The 23875-nt window shown below is 45.8% G+C and overlaps 1 protein-coding gene across 21 annotated transcripts in view; it reads right to left on the bottom strand.

Annotated features, from left to right (window-relative positions):
• Positions 1–23875, bottom strand: part of KALRN (kalirin RhoGEF kinase) — a 792110-nt gene that overhangs the window by 35452 nt on the left and 732783 nt on the right. For 13 of the 21 annotated variants that reach the window (XM_049878536.1, XM_049878496.1, XM_049878517.1 and 10 more), the window contains 7 exons: positions 23576–23653; positions 19640–19825; positions 19074–19245; positions 14976–15214; positions 12638–12894; positions 8953–9076; positions 7540–7599 (listed from right to left, as the gene is read on the bottom strand). In XM_049878536.1, coding sequence (XP_049734493.1) covers positions 7540–7599; positions 8953–9076; positions 12638–12894; positions 14976–15214; positions 19074–19245; positions 19640–19825; positions 23576–23653 — 1116 coding nt within the window. The other 8 variants (XM_049878716.1, XM_049878686.1, XM_049878676.1 and 5 more) reach the window with 5 other exon arrangements.

Genomic DNA, 23875 nt, shown 5'->3' with positions numbered 1-23875 from the left:
GTCTGCTGTATAATATAAAGGAGCCCTTATGGCACAGTGGTTAAAAGCACTTGGCTGCTAACCAAAACGTTGGCAGTTGGAACCCATCAGCTGCTCCTTGGCAGACATAGCAGTCTGCTTCTGTAAATATTACAGCATTGGAAACCCTATGGGGCAGTTCTACTCTGTCCTCCAGTGTTGCTATGAGTTGGACTTGACTGGATGGCAATGGGTTTGTTTTTGGTATATAACATAAGCATTTAATCAAGCCTGTGTCCCTCCACACGACTGTAAGCCTCTGAAGCATGGGACCCAATCTTATGTAATTTATTGGCCCTCCATAGTACTCACCACAATGCCTTGTGCTAATTGGATTTTGTTAAACTGAATCACAGACAGAATCACACTGAGTAAGCCTGTAGGTGGGCCCTGAGAGCATGGAGGTAGGTGTGGGTTGAGGGTAGTGAGCACCTTGGCCTTGGCTCCTCAAAAAGCAGGTCCTCAGAGCAACTTATCCCGCGTCAATGGCACCTCGTAATCTCATCCGTGTGCACCATATAGGAAATTGGCCAGGCCTCCAGAGGATGGTGAGAGGCCAAGGACACGGATGACTGAGGGTGTGCTGAGTGACTGTGTATCTGAGAAACAAATGCAGACACTTCAAGTCTATGCAACTGGATTTCCTTTCTTGGTTGCTATGGCTGAGCTTCTGAGTCATGGGGAAAGGGAATGGGCGAGGCCAGATAATAACCCAAACACTCAAGGGATTATCAAAGTTGCTAAGGAAGACAATCTCCTCCTACAAGGGGATATGCACCAAGGGAGAGACTGAGGCTGACCCTTCTTAAGCAAGTGCCTGAGTCTTAGGGAGCAGACTTCTTGGACATCACATGCCACGGGTGGCCTCTCAGAGCACCAGCCTCAAGACCTGCTCTTTTTATTGGTTGTATGACCTTCACCTCTGAACCTGTGTCCTGGGGAGGTGGCGGGTGGGAGTGGACAGTAAACCTTACCCAACTTACTTCACAAGGTGGTTGTTAGGAACAAAAGTCATAATAGACGTGAATATGCACTGGGAGATCTTATGGTAATTCAAGACCTTATGGTAATTCTCCCAGTAGAGAGAAATGCCAGTTCCAGCAAGGTAAGCTCCCTTTTCTTGGTGGCTGAATATAAATTATGTAGAGTCAGAACAAAGTTAGGCATGAGGAGTCTCCATGCCAAACCATCAGATATATTACAAAGAAAATATTTTTTAAAAATAAAATGAGAGGAATGAGATGTTTCGTTTTCTTTTCCTCCAAAGAGTTCTTTTCTTGAAAAAAAAAAAAGTTTTTCATAAAATTCAAAAACAGGCATCGGTGGGAAGACAGTGGCAATGCCAGGAGGTCAGTCACCTGATTTGGGGTATAAAAATTTCCTCCCATCTGTCTGGCCAGCTCATTCTGAAGCTTTAGATCTGGGACAAGGAGGCCAAGGCAGCTGAGGCGGGACAGCTGGCTAGCTCTTCACAGACTTGCGGGGTTTGTGGGGTTGGGGAAGAAAAGAAGGGTCAGCTCTGGTCACTTGAACTCTTCCCAGAGTCAGAGGTGGACACTGCAGTCAGGTCTCAGAGGAAATCGGCCAAGGCCATGCCCATCACACACTTTCTGTTCTCCTGATGTCTCACTGTTTAAAGAATCAGGAAGTGCCAGAGAGCAATATTCTTTGCTAGCACACTTTAGATTTGCATGGTGCTCAAACCAAAACCAAACCTGTTGCCACAGAGTCAATTCAAACTCATGGTGACCCCATGTGTGAAAAAAGTAGAACTGTTCCATGAAGTTTTCTTGACTATAATTTTTATTAGAAGCGCATCGCCAGGCCTTTCTTCAGCAATGCCATGAGGTAAGTTTGAACCGCCAACCTTTAGGTTAGTGTTATTGTCATTGTGTGCCATTGAGTCAATTCCAACTCATATTGACCCTATAGGACAGAACTGCCCAATAAAATCTTTATGAGGGCAGATCACCAGGTCTTTTCTCTCTTGGAGCTCCTGGGTGGGTTTGAACCACTGGCCTTTTGGTTAGCAGCCAAGTGCTTAACCACTGTGCCACCGGGGCTCCTTTTTAGGTTAGTAGTCAAGTGCCAACCATTTATACCACCTAGGGACCTGTATGGCACTCAAAGGGTTACAAGTCGCTTAAATAAGCTTCTGTTCTTGGAGTGTGCAACTTCCCACAGAGAAACCACAGGCTTAAAGAGACTATGTTACTTGCCCAAGGTCACCCAGCTGACAGTGTCCGCCCTGGAATCTTGATTTTCTGACTCCCGCTCCTGTGCTTTTTCCATGAGAAACTGCCTTTGTGTGATTTTTTAATTTAAATCACAATTCAGCCCTGAAAAAGCAGGGATGGGCAGAAACGATACTCCTTTTTGTTGAGCTGGAGAACTGAACAAATTCACACAGAAAAACTGGCACTAGAACGCAGGTCTGTATTTTAGAGGAAAATCAGCCTGGGGAGGAGTCGGGCCAAGTCAGGAGCACCATGGTGTAGAATGGAGAACACGACTGCTTCAAAGGGGGCTGCTGGTCTTTTAGTAGGAAGTTACAACTTTCGGTGCCTCAGTTTCCTCTTTTAAAACTGAAGGTGGTGGGGGTGGGCCAAAAGGTTCATAGGTTCCGAGGCTCTAAAAGGTTATGGTTATTACCGGTTGGAAATTTCCTCCCAAATTAACTTCATCTTTCTGAATGCTTTCTCTTCCTCATCTTTCAGGAGCTTCTCCCGTAAGATTCAAACCTTACTGCAAAGTAACCCCTGAGCTACATGTCTCCTGGGAGGCGTTATGACCGAGGGTCTGTCCGCAGTGTGTCCTGGATGTGGCTGGCAGCCTGTGACATGGCTGGGGCAGAGATGCAGTGCCTTCGGAATCATGAAAACCTCTTAGTCTGATGGACTGACCTCAGCCACAAGTGGTGTTGGGCCTTTTTAAAAATTAAAATGCACTTAATTAATTGGCCCTGACATAAAAGGTCTTGACAGAAAAAGCTGGGAATGCCTACCCTTGAAGACAAGGGCCCAAGTCTAGGAGCTTGGTTGAGATCTTTGAACCCCAGTGTGTGATGTAGACAAGTGTGAATGCTGGGCTGTGGGGCAGGTGCAAAACCCCATGCTTTGATACCACCCTCAGACACTTTTTCAGAGGGGGTATGGAGGTGGGAACCTGCCTAGCCTGGTTCCTAAGAGAAATCCAGCTCAACCCAGGACGGATCCAGACTCTCTAGAGATGGGCATTGGCTACAAGAGGGCTTGAGCGGGGCAGGGCTGAGCAAGTGGCAGGTGGGCAGGTGGCTTCCGCCATCATCACTTCTGTGCTTTTCAACAAAAGGCAATCAGGAGTCTGAGCCTTACAGGAAAAAAAAAAAAAAATGGAATTATTATTAATTTGTTCCCAGGGCACCGTAACGTGATTTTTCAGCCTGATTTGGCTCATCTCCCACGTAGAAAAATTTCTCACATATGATGCTCCCCACAACCCCCTCTCCCAATGTTTAAATGATCAGTGCAAGAAATAAGCTGAGCTGTGGACAGACACGTCATTTTCAGAACAAGAGTTCTCTATGAGGTGTGGTCAAAACTGTGCAGGAGGGAAACGGGGTGTCAGACCACAGGAGGATCACACAGACCCAGAGCTAATCCGGCAGCAGCTGGTGGTATGAGCCACGGTGTCGGGAGCGGGGGTGGGGGTGTCCTGAGAATATTTACGAATGTGTCTCTACAGAGGATGAGGAAGGATGTCATCAGAAGAGCAGAATTACCTCCCTTGGGTGTTCTTGGAAAGCTTTGTAAAAATCAGATTCCTGGGGGTCAAGGTGCTTTCTTTTCCTTTTAATTAGCATTCAAGGATATGCTTATATATCTCCCCAGAGTACCACGGTGACACGTATGCCAGTGCTGAAGGTAGCAAGAAGCTGGTGTGCAAGCTAAGATCCCAGAAAACTACTCCTTAAAGGCACCCCTCAGTCCACCCATTGAGAAAAAGCAGAGGTTTTGGTAATGGAGGCAGGGGGCAGGAGCTAGAAGCCTCTACACAGCTACGATTGGAATCAACATTCTGGCATCAGGTGATGGGTGGTCAGTCAACAGGGCAGCATTTAGCACTCCCAGACCTAGCACAGAGTCATTGCACAGGGCGCAGGGTATCCAGATGTCAGCTGGGGGTCTAGGCATAAAAGCTCTTAGCTTGTTGTTAGGTGTTGTCAGGTCAGTCCTGACTCATAGTGACCCTATAGGACAGGGTAGAACTGCCCTATAGGCTGTAATCTTTACAGGAACAGATCACCAGGTCTTTTCTCCCGAGGAGCTGCTGGCGGGTTCGAACTGCCTGCCTTTTAGTTGGCATCCGAGTTCTTAACCATTGCACCACCAGTGCTCCTAGTCTTAGACAGCACGGGTTAAGAAAACTGGAATTCAGCTCCCTAAGGGCACAGGGGAGCCCTGGTGTCGAGCACAAGGTCGGCAGTTCAAATTCAATAGCCACTTCTTGAAAAACCCTACAGGGCAGTTCTACTCTGTTCTATAGGGTCACTATGAGCTGGAATCGACTCAAAGGCAATGGGTTTGGATTTTGGTAAAGGTACAGGGACTGGTCTGGAAGGCAGGAGTGAGTTAGCAAATTGCTCCCAAAGAAACGCCACCTATTACAGCAATGACGTTCAGAAGACAAGAGTGAGGTTGCATGGTAATGATGTCCAGAGGGCTTCAAGAGTTGGTTCGCCCACCTGTATTTCGAATTGGGTCTTTGATGTACGGCTCTCTTCGGTACACACCCTGGTCATTTTCTTCTGCAATGTACATTGCAATAAGGTTCTACTTACCTATCCCTTGAGAAAATTCTCAGCCCATGTTGAACGGGCTGACTTTCTACACCTTTTTTTATTTGTGTCTGAAAATACTAAACTAGCTAGTGCAAAGGTGCCTGCTTTCCCTCAGTGTCTGTTCATATGCTCAGAGATAACTGCAAGATAGCAACATGCTTGTTGTTGTTGTTAGGTGCCACTGAGTTGGTTCCGACTCATAGCAACCCTATAGGTCACAGCAGAACTGCCCCATAGGGTTTCCAAGGAGCGGCTGGTGAATTTGAACTGATGACCTTTTGGTTGGCAGCCGAGCTCTTAACCATTATACCACCACCAGGGTTCTGAAACATGCTTAGAAGGGTCCATGTGAAATATACGAAGGCTGCATGCACAATGAGTATGGAAACCTTGGCTTAACCAGAATATTTGCAGCTTCCACCCACATGTCCCTTCCAGGGTTCTGGTTAATTAAAATTTCTGTCTAAAGGAAACTTCGTGCCTCAACAATTGTATTTGAAAACTTTCAGATGTGCATCAACGCAACTAGTGGCTTTCATCTGAGCAGCATTAACACCCTACTGCCTTTGCTCAGGCATCCCATAGTGCCTCCCTGTGACCCACCCCAATCACTCAGCCCATGCTGCAAGAATTAGATGAATAAGAACCTTACGAATGGGTCTTTAATTCACCAAGCAGGGGTAAGACTGCATGTGCACGCCGTTTCTTATCTAAACGTGGAGGCGAGAATCTGGTTACATGGTTCACTTTGCTGCTCACCTGGGCCCATGTGTCTCTGTGCCTACTTCCTTGAAAGGGCTAGGTGGGAAGGCCACTGTTGTCCTCCCAGTCCACCAGAGCTGGGCAAAGTCCCAAATTACCTTCTGGAACACAGACATGTGGCTTTCCCCCTCCCTCTGCCTGGCCTTCCTCCACTTGCAGCTGACATCTCCACTACATGCCAGAAACACTTAGGCCAGGAGATAAGGTGCCATCCGGTATCTACAAGCTGGCGGGCTGTGCGCTCCATGGGAGTGGGTCCCTATCTTATAAAGTACAAGAAAAGCAGAGGCAGAAATTTCCTCGGCTTCCTCATTCTCTAAGATATACCGAGGCTATAAACACCACTTCCGTTTCCTCCCACAGTGGAACACTGTATTGACCCTCATCTGCCAAAGTTAGCTCTGTGGCAATACCCACATCCACAGGGGACTATTTTATCCTGGTATAACTCCTACTTTCAACCACTTAATTCTTGCCCCATTCAACTCAATTGCTTCTTCTTCCACAGCTGATTGACTGGTTTTTATGTCTCGCTTTTGTGGTGGTTGTCATAATATGGTGGTTGGAGTTCTTTGGCATTGGGTTAAATTAGAATGAGAATAATAAAAGCCCATCTAGTTACGTGAAAAAGCTTAAGGGCTATAAAAACCAAAAGGTTTTTTTTTTTAAAAAAAAAATTCTCTATTTTGTACTTAGAGGAAATCTTTAAACTTTGATCTGCTACTGGAGATGGGGGCACAGATTTGGAGAAAAACAGTACAACTTACTCCAAAAGACAAGGTATCCGGGAAAGCCAATTCCACCTTGAGTGAATTCTCTACAGTTGTAAATTCATGATGGTTGCAACTCAGTGGCAAATCATATAAGAGTCATGTTTCTATAACTTGAAAAGTTTCTAGACTAGGAAGAGTTGGAAGTTAATCAGATGTTCTTCTTGGTGGAGGTGTTGATCCCATCCCAACCGAAAAAACAAACCCATTGCCGCTGAGTCAATTCTGACTCACAGGGACCCTACAGGACAGAGCAGAGCTGCCCCATAGGGTTTCTAAGGAGCAGCTGGTGGATTCGAACTGCCATATTTTAGGTTAGCAACTGTAGGTTGCTGTAACTCTTAACCACTGTGCCACCAGGGCGCCAGGAGATCCCATCCCATGTGTGTAAATCTGGAGTCTGAGAAAGGCCCCCTGGGTGGTGTTTCAGTCTCACCACATCTAGATGGGCCTCTGCTATGGCTGCAGAAGGGAGGCTGTGCCCCTAACTTTTGGTTCCCTTCACATGGTGGGCACAGCCACTGCTGGGAGCCCTGGGGGCTGGGCAGAGGTGGGTTCTGGAGGGGCTCCAAACACCTTCATATTTGCTCTCAACCAAAATGGCTAGGTGCCAGGTCATACACAAAACCATACCTAACCCATGAATTTGCTGGAGGATTTAGGGAGGAGTGGGTACCAGGAGAAGAGAAGAAGCACATGAAGAGGATAAAGGGGGAAGAAGAGGAAAAAGAGGGAAGAAGAGGAAAAAGAGGGAGAAGGAGTAAACAAAAGAGGGAGAAACTAAAAACTAAATAGGTTCTTGTCTTTTAGCCGGGAACCCACCAGTATTCATAATGCTGTTTTCCATGAAAAAAACGTGTTCTAAGTTTCAAATAATGAAGCTGGATATTTTCTACATGAAACCAAGCCCCCCCACCACCAAAGAAGAAAATACTAAGCAAGCATTCGACAGAACCACAAGTGTTTGCTTTCAAGATATCTAGGTGGAGTTCTGTACCAAAATGGAGCTGAATTCAGCTGGTTTGTTTTTAGTCAGTATGGGACATCCAGAGATGGCCTAATATCACTATTTATCCTTGACCGGCTGGTCACTTTAGGAAGACCACTGTTACAGAGCACATTAAAAAAGACAATTATCGTAAGAAATAGGACAACAATAGCTGCTTCTACCTCCATGCTAGTATTAGGGTCAAGATCATCACACTCTGACTCCTCGGAACTGTTCGCCTCCTTGATTGGCAGCATGAGGAAGGGGGAAGAAAGAGAACACAGTTAGAACACGAGTAGCTTTAGCTAGAGAGAGAGGAGAATTTCAGAGAAGCATTGGCAATGGGAAATTGGACTGAGAAAAAAAAACAGAGGCTTTGAAGATGGGAGTGGGAATCACCAAGGGCACCAGCATGCTTTTTTCAAGGAGAGAAGGCTGGGATCACCTACAACTGTTGATCTCACAGGAGATAGCAATGGAAGCAACCACATGAAATATGAGGGCTGCAGAATTGAAACTGTCGTCTTCCGTGAAGCCGGACTTCCCAGGTGAGGGTGAAAGTGAGAACAGGATTTCTTTTCCCCAAGGAGGACATCAAAATGGATTTCAGTTGTTCTTATTTTGATCAAGAAGGGAAGAAGTGCCATGTAGATAATTACACGTTTTCACAAAAGTAGTCAGCAATTTAATTTCCATTGTCCAAAGGCAGATCTTTTCAGAGGGCCCAACTTAAAGAAAGATTATATCGTTTTAAGATGGGGGGGAATGAGGGTGTGCCCAAACTTAGTATCAGTGAGGTCAAAGTAATAGATGGGTTTTTACAGAGAAATAACTTCCCTGCCTATGCATAAGGAAAGGCAAGGAAAACGGCCCAAAGTTGATTTTGTCTGAACTCTGGGGAAAAGAAATGAAACTTTACCAAGGACACCAAACCCAAACCCATTGCTGTTGACTTGATTCTGACTCATAGTGACCCTACGGGACAGAGTAGAACTGCCCCATAGGGTTTCTTTCCAAGGCTGTAAATCTTTACAGAAGCAGACTGCCACATCTGTCTCCCGTGGAGTGGCTGGTGGGTTCGAACTACCCACATTTTGGCTAGCAGCTAGTGCTTAACCACTGTGCCACCAGGGCTCCTCACTAAGGACACAGAGGCCCTTAAATTCCAAACTCAGCCCTCATGGGTTGGGGGTTTGGAAGGCATTTGTAATCCCTTTAACCTGCAGGTATTCTCAAACCTAAGGTACCGAAGGGGCAGCTTTGAGAAATTTAGTATGAATCGAGCAACTTGCATTTCTAAGGGAATGATGCTGCAGACAATTTTGCCACAAAACATCTGCACAGTATAAAGAGAAAGGTATAAAAGAAAAAAAGAGATGTACTTACTTGAGTTGAAGTTGCCAGGAGAAATAAAAAATAAAATAAAATAAAAATGAACTTGCATGCAAAATCCTGCTAAACTACTTCCCCTCTGGTCCCCCGCACTGGTTTAAAAAAAAAAAAAAAAGTCCCCTCCACCCAAATTGCCTTGTGAGATTGCTGCAGGGTGAGAGCAGATGAGAGATGGGGACACAGCTCTGGAATGCCTTACTCACTTTAACAGAGACTTTGTTGCCCAGAATATCCTTGGGTTTACGAGGCCCTGTGGCTTCATTTTTACCCGTGTTCTCCACTTCCGCCCGCTTTCTCATGCGTAGGGTATGCCATGAACATGACTTCCTGTTGTACCAAAAAATGCACCAATCAAAATGGCAGGTCAGGCAGAGTGAGGCACTGGGAGGGCTCACCATCCTTGGGTGAGTCAGTAGGTGAGGTGCTCCAGTCAAGCCCAAGCTTCAGAGGCCTCAAACCTGCATGCCAGCTCCTATGGTGGCTGGCAGCTGACCTGACCTCCAAATGAAATGAGCCAGGATGAACTCTGACCCCTCCTGCTACATGTGCAAGGTTGAGTGGCTGTATTCAAAGATAATATGAGTACTTTGGGTTACTAAGCTTCACCAAGGCAACTTTTTATGTCATACTGATGTGGCCTTATAGGACTGAGGTTTTTGAAGGTCATGAACAGGGATGGGGGCGGGGGGGAGGTGGGGAGGCAAGGGCGCTGAATAGGAGACAAAGGAGGTATATTCTACAATACGTAAGCTACTGGTGACACACTTTCCCAGGACTGGATATAAAGACCCAAAAGGATGATTTAGGGGTTTCCATCTCATTATTCGTATTTGGACTGTGGCCACTCCCAAACACTGTAGAACAAACAGGATTTTCTGCGGTATTTGACTTAATAAACAGCTAAGCACTACTCATGTATCTGGATATTTTAGGGTGAAGGATTTCTTGGTGTGTGTTCTCCACATCACTCAGTTTGTGAATATATGGCTCTGTCAGCCACTGAGGAGCCTTAGAATTTTCTCGCTGGGAGAAAGCCCAATGTGTACTCCCAGGGAGGTGAGAGCGGGAACGCCCCTGTCACATCATCCTAACTTCTTTCTTCCTCTAAGGGGGTTGGGAATTACTTTTTCACAGACCTGTGAACCAGAAGCTCAGAGCAGAGTTCTTGAGTTCCACATATGTTAGGACCCAAAGACCAAGAAACCAAAAACCAAGTCACAAACAGAATCGGTGACCCCAGGAAAGCATCACCTATTTCCAGTGTGGTCACACAGACTGGACGAAGTTCTAACCATCGTATGGAATAAGTGAGACGTGGCTTCTCTTCACGGTCTCCTTGTCAAATTTAGGCCTCGGCAGACAGGGCTCCACCAAGTAGCCTTCACTAAGGGAGACAGGTGCATGAGTTGTAGGAAGAAGGAGACTACTCCAAAATGTATAGCATCTTCTTAAAACTCTACACATTTCAGGATTAGGATGTCGGAGGAAAGTATTCCCAAAATACTTATTGTTAACACACTTGCTCAACAATTAACCTTCTGAGGAGGTAAAAGCAATTGCAGTCATGTTCTTGAATTTTTTGGGGAAAGTAAGTTCCTTCAAAAGGCAAGACTCTCTTGGCCAGATCTTCTCTTTTATCTCCTAAATCGGCAGGTTCTCTAGGACTCCCTGCATCTCAGCTCCTCGCTGCAATTGTCATATCTGAATGAGAACCAGTCATGGAAGTTAACTTCACAAGATATAACTTTGTTAACTTCAGACCTTCATCTTGTATTTTTACCCAAAAATCCAAGTCCTTGGATCCTTCTGAGAACATCTCGAGTCAGGGAGGTCCCTGCTGAAAAGACTCCCAGGGGAGCCGGCATGTGTATGTGCGTGCCTGTGTGCGTGTTCCTATGCTGATTAAAACCTTCTGGATTATTTGGTACGCTTGGTGAGAAACTAGAAATGTTAAAAACATAATGCTCAGGAGGAAGAAAAATAGTAGGACAAGTTGCAGGACAGGCTCAATTTCATATTCTTCTTCCCAGAAGAACTGGTCATCATGGTTTGGGAAGCTTCCATCTCGTGGCTACAGCCCTGGGACTGATGTGGAAACAGGGTTTCAGTGACATTTAACCTGTAGGCATCACAACCAGTGCTGACTCCTTTGGTCACAGCAGGCCCTGGGGAGTGTGTGGTGAGTGTTCTTCATTTGCTCCCCTCCATCCCCACTCACCCTTGTGCAAGAGCAACTGACAGGGAACCCAAATGACCAAACTGCATCTGAATCTGTTTTCTTGCACCCACCCTGACACCCCTTCTTCCTTCTTTCCCATTTGGAAGGTGTAAGTGACAAAAGACCAAAGATGAGGAGGAAGAAGTGCAGAGTGCCTGAATAGCTAGTTCAGAATCCCTATGACTTGACTCTTTAAGGCCATTGATTATAAGAACGTCAGTGCGTTGAATGCCTTTATTCCTAAGGCTTGGGGCTCCTTAAAAGACACCCAAAACACGTGTCTTTAGAATAAAACGAATTGGGCCTATACTGCTTTAGGGGCCACTACTGATTTCTAGCTGGGCCTGTTGTTATCTAGAGAGGCCAGGGTGAAGGCAGGTAGCCTCTATCTCCCTGACCTAGAGAGAGGGCCAAGAAGCATAGTTCCATTGGTGCCACTGCTCAGGTATCTCACAGGAGCTCCTTACACCTCCTCCCACGAGTGACCACACAGCCTGGAAAGCAGCGCCAAACACTCTCTAGTCATTAATTTATGTCAGCACCTCAAGGTTGCCCAGTTGCTGGGAACGAGCTGGACAGTATCCAGTCTACATTATTCCTTATCTCAGAGGTTAGAGAAAAGCAATACGGCCTGTTTAGAAGGGAAGGCTAGGATCTGGGCTTTGGTGACAAAGGTGCTTTGCGTGTATGAACAAACTGCCAATGCATCTAACTAACTCCTAAAATACAGAAAAGAAGAAAATAAAAATAAAAAAGAATTGTTTGCACATTTAAAAGTCCAAGAAGAGTGAAACTGGGGGCAGGGCGGGGGGAAGGGTCAACTAGTCTTTAACTTCATTAAAACATGCTCATGGTAAAAATTTATTTTACATATTTAAAATAGTACATTTAAAATTATTAGTTACATTACAGGTACAATGATGAACATTGTGATTCTCCATTGTATTGCACAGCCTGACTTCATCCATATGGGTGTCTTTAAATAGTGCAAAATACTTTATACAGGAATGTGTTCGGAAGGGTCTTCGCAATCAAAATAAGGAAGAGAAATATCTTACAAATGACCATGAACATATATTAAAGTGAGAGGGGAGGGAGGAAAATTAAAAAAAAAAATTACAATCTGTACAGAGAACTTGCCAAAGACAACCAAAAATTTCCCTTTCTCCAGGGAGAAGCAGCAGGTCTCTGACCTGTGCAGCCCTGGCATTTGTGCTAAGGTAATTTTTTGGTGTCAATCAAATATATATATATATCAGTAACTTAATACAATATAAATAGAAATCCAGTCCAGTGAGTCCTGTAGTGGGTCAAATGGAGCAACGGAAGGCATGCCTTTTGTCAGCTAGGGTTTCAGTAGGGTTCTTTTCTTAACAAGTGGGGGGAAAAAGAGAGAAAAAAAATGAACAGAAAATCATAAATGAAAAGGAAAACCACCACTGCCACCACCACCGCCACCACCACAACCATCACCAAAAACCCCAGGACGATCCCGCCTGAATGCCCCATGCCAGTTCAGGTTCCAGCACTCAAACCTTTGTCCTGGTGGCTCTGTCGGGAACAAGCAGCTGTAAATCCCTACCGTGTGTTTGCATTTTGTGCTCTCTTTTTGTTTTTGAATTTTTTTAATCCACATATTCCTGTCCTGGGGAAGCCAACGAGGCACTTACTTGATGCTTCCGTCACTATTTTCTGCTGCCGCCGTGGCTTTGGTGAGGGGAGCCAGGATGTTGCCTGGGACCCAGCCCTCGGCTGCCGGGGAATGGTCGCTGGCAGGCTGGTACACCAGGCACATATTCTGCTGGTTGACGGCGAGGACCTGGACCACCTCACCTTGGCTCACACAAATTTCATTCTCCTTCAGAGCATAGTAATCTTTAATCACCGCCATGGATGAGGTCCCGTTGCAGCCTCCCAGATCGTTCTGCTAGGAAACAAGGGCGAGAGGGATCCAAAAACAAGAAGACTTGTTCACACGGGGTTTCTCTGCATCCTATTGCCTGGTTAAAAGGCAAACCTCCCACTACCCCATTGCTGTCCAGTTGATTCTGACTCAGTGACCCTGTAGGACAGAGTAGAACTGCCCCATAAGGTTTCCAAGGCTGTAACTCTTCACGAAAGCGAACTGGCACATCTTTCTCCTGCAGAGCTACTGGTGAGTTTGAACTGGCAACCTTTCAGTTAGCAGCTCAGTGCTTAACCACTATGCCACCAGGGCTCCCTATTAGCAGGGTAAATAAAAACCAGTTGCTCCCCAGTCAGTCCTGACTCATGGTGACCCCATGTATGTCAGAGTAGAATTGTGCTCCTAGGGCTTTCAATGGCTGGTTTTTGGGAAGCAGATCACCAGGCCTTTCTTCTGAGGTGTATCTGGGTAGATTGAACCTATAACCATTCAGTTAGCAGCCAACCACAATAACTGTTTGTACCACCCAGAGACTCCAGCAGGACAAATGACAGGCAGAAGATAATCTTGAGTAATAAAAGTATATTCATAAAACTGCTCTGAAAATTTTATAATCAAGGGTGGATGAGTAGAGACTGTCAAGCTGAAGGTATACAACACAATTCCCATCTGGAAGCCCCTCCCCAGCATGGAGCCTTCCTGCCAGCATCCCCTGGCTGATGGCAGTGAGAGTAAAGACTGTGGTACCGGCACAGAAGTATGTAAACATGTTGGCAGAATGAGGTCAGGACAGAGATCAGGAGTCACAATCCCCCAACGGAAAGAACACAGATCTTTTGATATGACACTTTCCTTTCTGTTTGAAATAGCACTGGCCTTAGTCTACATTCTGACCTTCCTTGCGATGGGAGTAACAACAAGAACTTTGCCTGCTTCAAAGGTGAGGCCATGACCAATCCTGACCCAACTCCTTATGGGAGTAGGACTCCCATAGTCCTCTGAACTCATTAATATGAGAGCTGCTGCCTCTGTAGCCTTTTCACGTGAGTCTACACCAGGATAGCTGCTTCCAGACAGATCTAGAGTTCCCAGGGCAGCCTGGCTCCTCCCAGAGCATGGTGACAGCCAGAAATTCCTCAACATGTTTGACAACACGCCAGTGTGACTTCAACCTATTCACAAGGGCAGGGGGTTTTTAAGACAGAAAATCTTCTCCAGGTCATGCAACGAAATAGTACAGTCACTTGAATAGAGAATTGATCTCAGACATTAAAAATATTAACAAAATCAATTTGGAAAAAAAGAATAAAATTATGAAATTAGAGCTTATAGGTCAACAATGTAGATATTCTCACTCACAGATCCATTGAATTCTAGAGGAAACTGAAGCCTAGTGAAATCAACTAATTGGCTAAGGTTCTACAGCAAGTGAGTGACGGAATTTGGAATAGAAACCACATTGCCTAATTCTTAATCTAACACATGCTTCATTATTCTCCTGTACCCACAACCTTGTACGGTCAAAATAGCTGTGTAGGCTGGGTCTATGGTCAAGATGACGACTAGCCTCAAGGTTGTTTGAATTGTGGATCATCTATGACAAAAGTTTCATCCGAGGCTGGCTTCCCCTCTTCACACGCTGTTGAGGGCCTTCCCCTTCCACGTCAGCCAATGGATGGTGAAGTCCTGTGAGGTCACTTCAGTAGGTGCTTGAATCAGATCATTATCAGGGCTATCTTTTTTTAAGATGTCAAGTCTGGAGTTATGCCTTTTAGATGATCTTCACCACAACTACCCCATTTGGTATAAATTACTCATTTTCACAATTGCTACCACAATAATACCTTGCATTTGTATACAGCATCTGCAGGTGACAATAGCCCTTTAACAAGGAGTGTCAGATCCAGAGAGAACTGGTCTAACTAACTCAATTTACAGAGGAAGAAAGAGAAATAATTGAAACCATACTCTATTTAGAGGGCTGTTCCTATTAAAATAATCAGCCTCAAAAGATGTCAGTTCTTAAGGTGACTGCTGAGGCGGTGACCGCTGAGGCTGTGCTCCCCGGGTGGTGAGGGTGGGAATAATGGGTTGTCACTTACCTTGCTGGCTTCATGCTTGTCACCAGGCTGGTGATAGTCGAACCCTGGACTGCCATTGGAGGTAGATATCTTCAGGGGTGGCAGAGGTGGGTTATAGCTGGAGCCCTTTGGGGGCTTTTCAGAGCCCATGGGGACAGAGGAGTAAGGCCTGGGGCTAGCTTGGGGAGCCCTAGCGGGCTGGGACCTCATCACGGCCGTGCTCCTTTCTTTCCGCTGATACTCAATGGGCGACTGTAGTGCTGCAGGATAAGAGCAGATGGTTACTGCAAGCTTTGGGAATCCCACAAGAATATGGGGGCCTATTAGGTATAACGCTTGTCTAAGTACTATCTCTGTGTTTAAGGAGCTTACAATGTCCAGTGAGAACTAACACATCTACCTCAATAATGAAAACACAAAAACGGTGTCCTATATGAGGGGCAAAATGCTGGGCAGAAGGTGGGAGAGGGGGCTCTGTGGAATGTGTGGGGACGTGTGCATGTGGGCGGTGGTCAAGGTGGGAACGACAAAGAGCTTCAGAAGAGGGCTGGCTGTCAGGTGACATTTGGACTCTGCAGAAAGCATGAAGCATGTTTGGGGAACAGGATGTAGCCAGATGACCTGGGGCAGAAGGCCATGGGTCTCCGTGGAGGAAAGGAGATGAGACAGGTAAGGGGGGGTTGGAGGTGCCATGGTGTGAAAGATCTAGAAAGGCAGGCTAATGTGCCTGGACTTAATTCTGTTGATAATGAAAAGCGATTGGGTTAAACGAACTTTAAAGCTCCATTAAATTCAAATTCTATCATCAGAGCCACACACAAGGAAAATTAAACTTGTAGCCGTTAGAGGGGAAAATTGAAGAGGATAAGGCGAAAGACGAGAGGCTCCTTCAGATGCCATGAGACAGTAACAAGCAGAAGGCAGGAGGCCTGACACAGCAGAGCCAGGAGGAATGGGGAATGGATAAGGCCTGGCAAATGTTTTAGAGGTGGACTTCACAGGACTCCAACATAGCCTGGGTGGAAAGAGCAAGGCAAGGATCAAAGATCACTCAGGTCTAGAGACTGGGAGTGAGGTAGTCAAGGGAACGCAGGAGACAGAAGGAAAAGCTGATCTGAAGGGACAGATGTGAGCTTTGTTCATGGAGTTTAAGGTGACAAAGTTCTGAGATCTGAGCACTAAAGAGGTGCAGCCAGGTAAAAGCCATTCAGGTCAAGTTCTGTAATAATGCCTTCAGGGGCTGGCCTGATTGTGTTGTTTTATCAGTGTCCACTGTAACCACTATTTAAGTGGGTTAACAGCTGGGACCCAGAAAATTTTCAATTATGAGGCTATTTCTACAGTGATAGCTACGTACGTCAATAGGTCTTAACATAGGGTGACGCCTCCTTTCTCTTTGAGGCCTCAGGAGGGAAAGATTGGCTTGGAGATACCTGCAAATGTCTATATAAAAGCCTGGCACTGGCCCATCATCACATCCCTGTCTCTTGAGTGTGTCAAAGTATATAACAGGCTCCTGCCTAGAGCTCAGCCTCCCTCCCTGGAAAGCATTCTGTGGGCATTAAATATTTAGGTAATGATAACCTAGTTCAGTAATGTTACTACAAGTCACTATAATTAGGAAAAATGGCTCTTGGAACCATGTACATGTCTGAATCATTGACTATGCCGAAAGAAATACTGTTTCAAGTACACAGCAAAGTGGTGTGAAGAAGGCCTTATCAAACCCACTATCTGAATTAATACTCATCATATATAATTGGAGTATTTCTTGTTTATATGCACATAACTGCGCTTAAGTTTTTGAAAACAGTATGCCTTCTTAAATAAACTACGTAGAGAGCCTACATTCTTCCAACAGCCTCAGTCTGCATAATTGAGGTCTTAGGATCAGGAAGGCTGTGCATCTTCTGACAGGGTTTGTTTTTGGTTGATAGGGACAGTATCTTATGCTTGATCCTGTTTCCTTCTTTGCTTTGTCTGCTAGGGAGCTCAAAGATAAATGTGTGCCCCACCACTGGTAACTATATACTGCAGTTTTGTAGTTAAGAGCTCAATTTGAAGTCACAAAGCTCTGTGTTCAAGTTACTGCTCTAACACCTACTGTTTTTGTGACTGCAGGCAAGTTTTTTAACCTCTCTGAGCCTCTGTTGTAGTACTTACTTCTCCCTGCTGAAGTAAGGACTAAATGTGATAATACATGTGAAATGCTTAGCACAGTGCCTGGCGCAGAATAAGGACTCAGTACGTATGAGTCATTATTGTTCTTTCAGTTATTTCTGTTTTCAACTTACTGTCCTAACTTACTTTTCTCTTGTCCTGAATTCATAACTTAAAACATCATTCCAGCTTAGAAACTCTCAGAAGTTCCTAATTTGTAGAATGTCATTTAATGAATATACTTTATATGTGCACATATTTTTGTATAAAATTATTTTAGCCACAAAAGCTTGAGACCATGTTTATCACTCAAAGTCACACATTCAGAAATAGGAAACCACGTACAACTTTCCTTACCATTCCTCAGGGCTGCGCTGTCGATGTTTAATTTTAGACTTTTTAGAATGAGAAAGAACCTTAGAGATCACTTTTTCTTGTTTCTTCACCACACTTTTCTACACTTGGGGTGGGGGGCGGAGACTGGGGGATAGCCTGAAAATAATCTGTGTCAAACTGCTTTGAAGTCTCACGTTCTATCTTAAAAATCATGGCATCCTGCTACATAATCTATCTTTTGTTTTAAAATTAAAAACAATGTGTTAAGCTACTTACCAAGGAGTAACATAAGTACTCTAGGCAGTTGTATCATGTTTTCCCGCTTCCTGAACTACCGGAAGTACCGCCAGTAGATTAGATTAGAGAAGTAGATTAGGCCAAACTTTCCTCTTCACAATATGAGCAAACTGAGGCCCAGAGAAATGTCACTGACTTGCCCAAGGTCCTGGAGTAGTATGCCTCCCTTCTGTCTTTCTCCACAGCATTTGCTTCCATGCTAGACACCCAGCAGGTGCTCTATTTGCATCACTTGAAAGAGAGTCCGGATCCCAGTACGGGCGAGAAGACACAGCACACCTGAGGCAGGCTCAGGTATGTGTGTGTTTGTGTGTGTGTGTGTACATACAGCCATAGAGTACAGATCTCAGGACTGGCAAGAAAAGGTGGTACATCGCAAGGTGATGCTATGTATATGTGTGTGTGTACTCATATGTGTGTGCAAGAAGAGATGGTACACCTCAGGGCAGGGGTGTGTGTGTGTGTTTACACATACAGGGAGATGTGTTGCTGAGTATCCAGGTTCACTTTGTTATCAGTTACAGTTTGCCTTTCACTTCAGGTTCCATTTCTGCTTAGAGGCACTTTAGAGTTTCCCGACTCAGCAGAGGGCCCTAGCTTAAAGCCGTACCCTCCTTTCACTCGCCAAGCTCAATGTGAAGACAATCCCAGCAGAGAAAAAAATAAACACCAACAAGGCAGTAAGTCCGTTTCACTCCAGGTCACACCATCCCGGGGGAACTCCTGCAGGATCCACAGAGAACTATGTTTTCTGTGTAACCATCCATTTGTTCTGGGAAGTTTCAAGGATCTTACTGAAATTTTGAGCTAGCCGCCAGCTCTCATCTGAAAGGCGTAAGGCCTAGCAAGGTGACTTGTCTGGACTCTGACACTGTTGGAGGCAGAGAGGGTTGCAATTGGTCTGCCAGACTCGAGAACCTCTGAGAGTACCAGCCATTGCTGCCAAATAGAAAAACACATGCCATTTATAGCTGGCCCCTGAGACAAAGAGTATGCACCCATCTCAGGCTTTTGCTCAGATTATTACCACCTGGTAGTGGTGGCCACAGGCAGACACAGGTGCCTAGGCTATGAGAGAATGCCCCCACCCCCATCACATTTTTTTTTTTTTTTAAAGATGGGGCTTTTTTCTTATGCCTCAGCTATTCTCCTTGCATATTCAGGTTCAGAAAAGTTCTAAACACAGTGTTTCTGAAAACTTCAAAGGCGGAGCCCATATAAAATGTGGCCTGGGTTTATAATTCATGATGAGGCCAGACCCAAGGAAGCTTAGAGGTGTGGGGTCTCCTGAAAATAACCTTGGTAGAAACCAGCCACAGTACAAACCATTTAAGAAGTCTCGCTGTGTCTCCAAGACTTGATTAATGTCCTGCACCCAGGCCTGCTGGATGTCAGCATTGGCGGCTTGCAGAATGACCCTTTCGGAAGTCTCCCTGTTCATGAGTGCAAACTTGCAGGGGTCATTGTCCACGTTCTCCTCCAGGACCAAGTAATTCATCTGGAAGAAACCAAGTCAGTCCTTTTCGTATTTAAGTGGATTTAAAAAAATCAGCAATATATTAAGAGTTCCTCAAACTTCTGTATTTCAGGAGGAGTTTTCAAAAATTTGGCCTCAATCTAACAGTTTAATATGTTGGCTCCTGTCTTTGAGTGAATGACACGATCCTGGGGAACTTGCAGGACCACGCCAGAGACTGGTACTCATCCTTTACTTTTTCTCCTGGATAATTGCTGTTTATATAATCCCTCAACCTCCACAGCCCAAGGCTATAGGGCTGAAAGAGCTTCAAGGCGCTGGACCTGCTTGTTCCAGCGCCCCTCTCTCTCTTAGGGAAGCAGCCCCCAGAGCTTTGCTCTCCCCTTGCTTGCTCTCGTGCCCTCCAGGGTCTCACCTTGATGCTCCTTTTGAACATGTAGCCTGGGGTGAGGGAGCCCTTCCTGAGCAGTTCACTGAAGATGACAATTTGCTCGAAGAGGAATACGCGCCGCTCCTTGGTCCGGGATTGCATGCCCGCATCCAGCTCAATCACATAGAAGGTGTCCTGCTGCAGCAGCTTCCCCTGCGCGGTCAGGGTACCCTGGCAGAGACAGGAAGTGGGGCACAGCAAGTGAAAAACGGGGAAGCTGCCACAACTCTCGTGGGCCACAGAATCTCCTGCTTTGGGGACATGAAAGACAGCCCTGGCACCAAAAGCTTCCAGGCTCAAATAAGAGGCCGAATCAGGACCCACTCACTTATCTAGTCGCCCTCTGTCTGTCAGTTTGCCATACTGTGATGGCTTGTGTGTTGCCATGGTGCTGGAAGCTATGCCACTGGTATTCCAAATACTGGCAGGGTCCCCAAGCTGGACAGGTTTCAGTGGAGCTTCCAAACTAAGAGAGGCTAGGAAGAAAGGCCTGGTGGCCTATGGCCAAAAATTAGCCAAAGAAAACTCTATGGATCACAAGAGAAGACTCTCTGCTATAGTGCGGAAACATGAGCCCCCTAGGTTGCAGAACTCCCCCCACCCCCCAAAAAAAACCATTGCTGTCAAGTCAATTCCGACTCGTAGTAACCCTATAGGACACAGTAGAACTGCCCCATAGGGTTTGCAAGGAGTGGCTGGTGGATTTGAACTGCCAAACTTTTGGTTAGCAGTGGAAGGCTTAACAACTGTGCTACCCTAGGTTGGAAGCAGCTCAAAATACACATTGGCCGCAAAAAATGGACTCGATCATACCAACAATCGATCACAAAGATGGTGCAGGCCCAGGCAGTGCTTCATTCTGTTGTGCATGGGTTCACCATGAGTTGGAGCTGACTTGACAGCAACTAACAACAACAACAACAACAACAACATTCCTCAAGGGGCCGACTATGCCACTTTCCTGTTCATACATGGACCCTGAAAGGAAAAGGGGAGAAGAAAAACAAACTAGGCGATGAAACTACTCAGACGCAGTTCCAGGAAGATGCCAGAAGGAAGAAGGGTAGAAATTATTAGCTACAAAGGGGTTCAGGAATTATCCTGGCCCTTCTTGTTTTCTATTAAAAGAACAGAAAGTAGGTGGAGCTAGCAGTGGGTTTTCTGTCCTTGGATCTCTGAAAATTATGTCTGTCTGCTCCCCTGCAGTACGGCCAAGGAAGACCTGGGCACTCAGTTACCCACCAACTTAGAAGCCATCTGTGTCCAAAGGAAGTTGTGCAGGCAGGACCACCAACGATCAGATGAGTTGGGCCCTTCTCTTTTTCCTCCACTAGGATGGAGAAATTCTATAGCCTTAGCCTCCTGCTACAGATGAATATGTAAACTCGGGGGTACCACAGACAGGTTCCCATATTTTATAAGCTGGTAGATATTTTTCTGGGTCCTGTGATCCTTCTTAAAACGACTGCAGCTATCAGGCCACCTGACACCCAGGCAAGAAGCTGGAGCCTGTTTAGTTTACCAATTGCTAACCAGATTTTCCGAGATGTCTTCAGGTCTTTAAAGGGAATATGCCCCAACTCCAGCAAATCTTCACAGATGCTACGAAGATCCCTGCTTTCTCTACTGCTGTGCAGTGAGGAGAAGCCCCTAGCAACAGAGGCAGCGGTCAGAGGGTCTCCTCTGAGCTGTGCTCTGCCTTGGAAAGGCTTCCGCCCTTTAGTGCAAATGCGGGCCATTCCCTGCACATGACACCGGATTCCAAACACCACCCAGCACATGGGTCATTCTTCTTTCATATTCCTCAGAAAGGCCTGCCCTTTGCTTGAATCATGGCTTCTTACTGCCAAGGTCAGCAGCCAAACAGGCTTATCTCTACCCTAGTCCAAGGTTAATATTAAGCCAGAGACCAGCTAGCCAGGAACGCTCTAAAAGCTCAGTTAATATTACGTAAGAGCCCAGCCCCTGAGTGAAGCTAAAGGAAAAGCCAGCTCACTTGAAAGGCAGGGAAATCTAAGTCAGGGGGCTAACTTCTCCCAGTCCCAAAGCCAGGGACGACTTCAGGCGGAGTGGAAGACATTCATGGTTTTATCCAAGCAGCTGAAGGAATGCAAAGCAGATTCTCTGGGGCTTGATGAAATAAGGAGACAATGGCACTTGATTTAAAAGAGAAAAGACTTTTACTCTCCTGTGTGGGGCCCTGATGGCGAAGTGGTTAAGAGCTCAGGCTGCGAGCCAAAAGGTCAGCAGTTTGAATCCACCAGCTGCCCCTTGGAAGCCCTATGACGCAGCCCTGTCCTACCGGGTCTCTATGAGTCAGAATCAACTCAACGGCAAGGAGTTTGGGTTTGGTTTGGTGTGTGACCTTACGTGGACACACACGCACATTCACGAGACAGTTCCTGGGAAGGCCAACTTGAGTCAAACAGCACAATCAAATGGCATTCTGCCTGCCAGCAGTCATCGTCTCCAGAGACCCAGAGAAACCCAACAGGACTCCTGTTCAGAAAAGAGGGGGACTTCAAAGTTGAGGAGCAAAAGGGCTTGTTCAGAATAGCCTCAGAGCTGGCATAACTCCAAGGGAAAAAAAGTAAAACTTCATCCAATATAGCTACAGAAAAACCGTGTAAAGATCAGAGTATATTTCAGCTGAGTAGCCCTGCTCATGCTAATACTTCAGGTCTACCTTGGAGAACTGGGAACCTATGAGATATGAACAGAAAAGAAGAACCTCCACACAGTTCCTGGTCACAACAAAGCAATGGAAACCAGATAGGGATACTCAGAACAGACTGGAAAGACAAGGAGGGCAAGAGTGTGTGGCTCAAGAACATCATAAAACCCATTGTCCTCAAGTCTATTCTGACTCGGCGACCCTAAAGGACAGAGCAGAACTGCTCCACAGGGTTTTCAAGGCTGTAAATCTTTACAGAAGCAGACTGCTACATGTTTTTTCTATGGAGTGGCTGGTGGGTTAGAACTGTGGACCTTTCGGTTAACCAACCACTCTACCACCAGGGCTCAAGAACATCATAAACCTCCTAAATTGAACTATACCACCAGTCTGCCTTATATCTATCCTATCTAGTTTAGATCAGCCAAGAAAGGAAAAACAAACAAACAAACAAAAAAAACCCTTATTACTTTCTTAAGTACCTCAACTTCCAGGAATCCTTTTTGTTCAAAAAAGAATAATGAAATCTTAGGTTGCAAGATTACCCGGAAGTAGGATTAGAAGACCCACATCTTTCTCTAAGGTGTTCAACCACTCCTAAGTACCGTTCGATAATTGTGTCAGTTCTAATTCTATCGTCAACATTCAAAACAGATGATTTTTAGTTAACTGATGAGGTACGGACAAAAGCTAATCACAGTTACTTATTAAGTTTAAATCAGAAAAGTCAATTTGCTCCTCAAAGGTCACCGAAACAAAAATTCTGGGGGCATCTGTTTTCCCTAAACCTTGATTCCACTCTTCTACAACAGAAATGGGCACTGTGATGTCTTAGGGCCTTAAGTGTTCGTTTAACTACAAGGCCAGCACTAGATAGACAGCCTTCTCAAAGAAAAAAAAAGTTATTTCTTTTCCCCTTAGGTTCCACTTCTGTTACCTAGTCCTGCTCTCCCTCACATGTCCACTATTTCTCAAATAAGAATCTGCCATTTCCAAACAGTTGCAAAGGATCTGGGATCTCTCCTACCCCCTTGGAATTCTGACCCCCCTTAGTTGACTATTCTGTAGCGTCTACGGTGGCCCCGTCACCAGATTTCCTAAATAGATGCATCCTCTAACCTGGGGCACCAGGGCATAGATGGTGGGTGAAGGAGGCAGAGCACAGAGCCTCAAAGGGAAGAGGCCTGGAAGGCCTGGACTCCTGCTGCCCACAGGGAGAGGACCTAGAAGCAACCTTCAGGGCTCACCTCAAAGCCCTGCAGGCGTCCCAGGTTCATCATGTCATTGCAGCGTTTTGGAACAAGGCACATTAGCTCCACGGCTTTCTGCAGGAAAGAACAACAGTCGCTCAGGAGAAGAACAGCCCTCGGGCCAGAAGCTTGCGGAGGCCTCACCACCTCACCTGGTAGCTCCTCATTCTAGACAGGGGAACTAACGTTGGTTGTTTGTTCTGTCTGGTTGCTGCTGGCCACTCTCAGCGGCGTAGGGTTTTCTGTTCTTGATGGGGCAGATTGGTCATCGGCACTTGACCTGCTCATGGGGATGCT

The sequence above is a fragment of the Elephas maximus genome, chromosome 1, assembly GCF_024166365.1.
Source record: "Elephas maximus indicus isolate mEleMax1 chromosome 1, mEleMax1 primary haplotype, whole genome shotgun sequence".
In the NCBI taxonomy this organism is placed as follows: Eukaryota; Metazoa; Chordata; class Mammalia; order Proboscidea; family Elephantidae; genus Elephas; species Elephas maximus.
The sequence above is the reverse complement of the archived record's forward strand: the minus strand, read 5'-3'. Positions and strand labels throughout refer to the sequence as shown.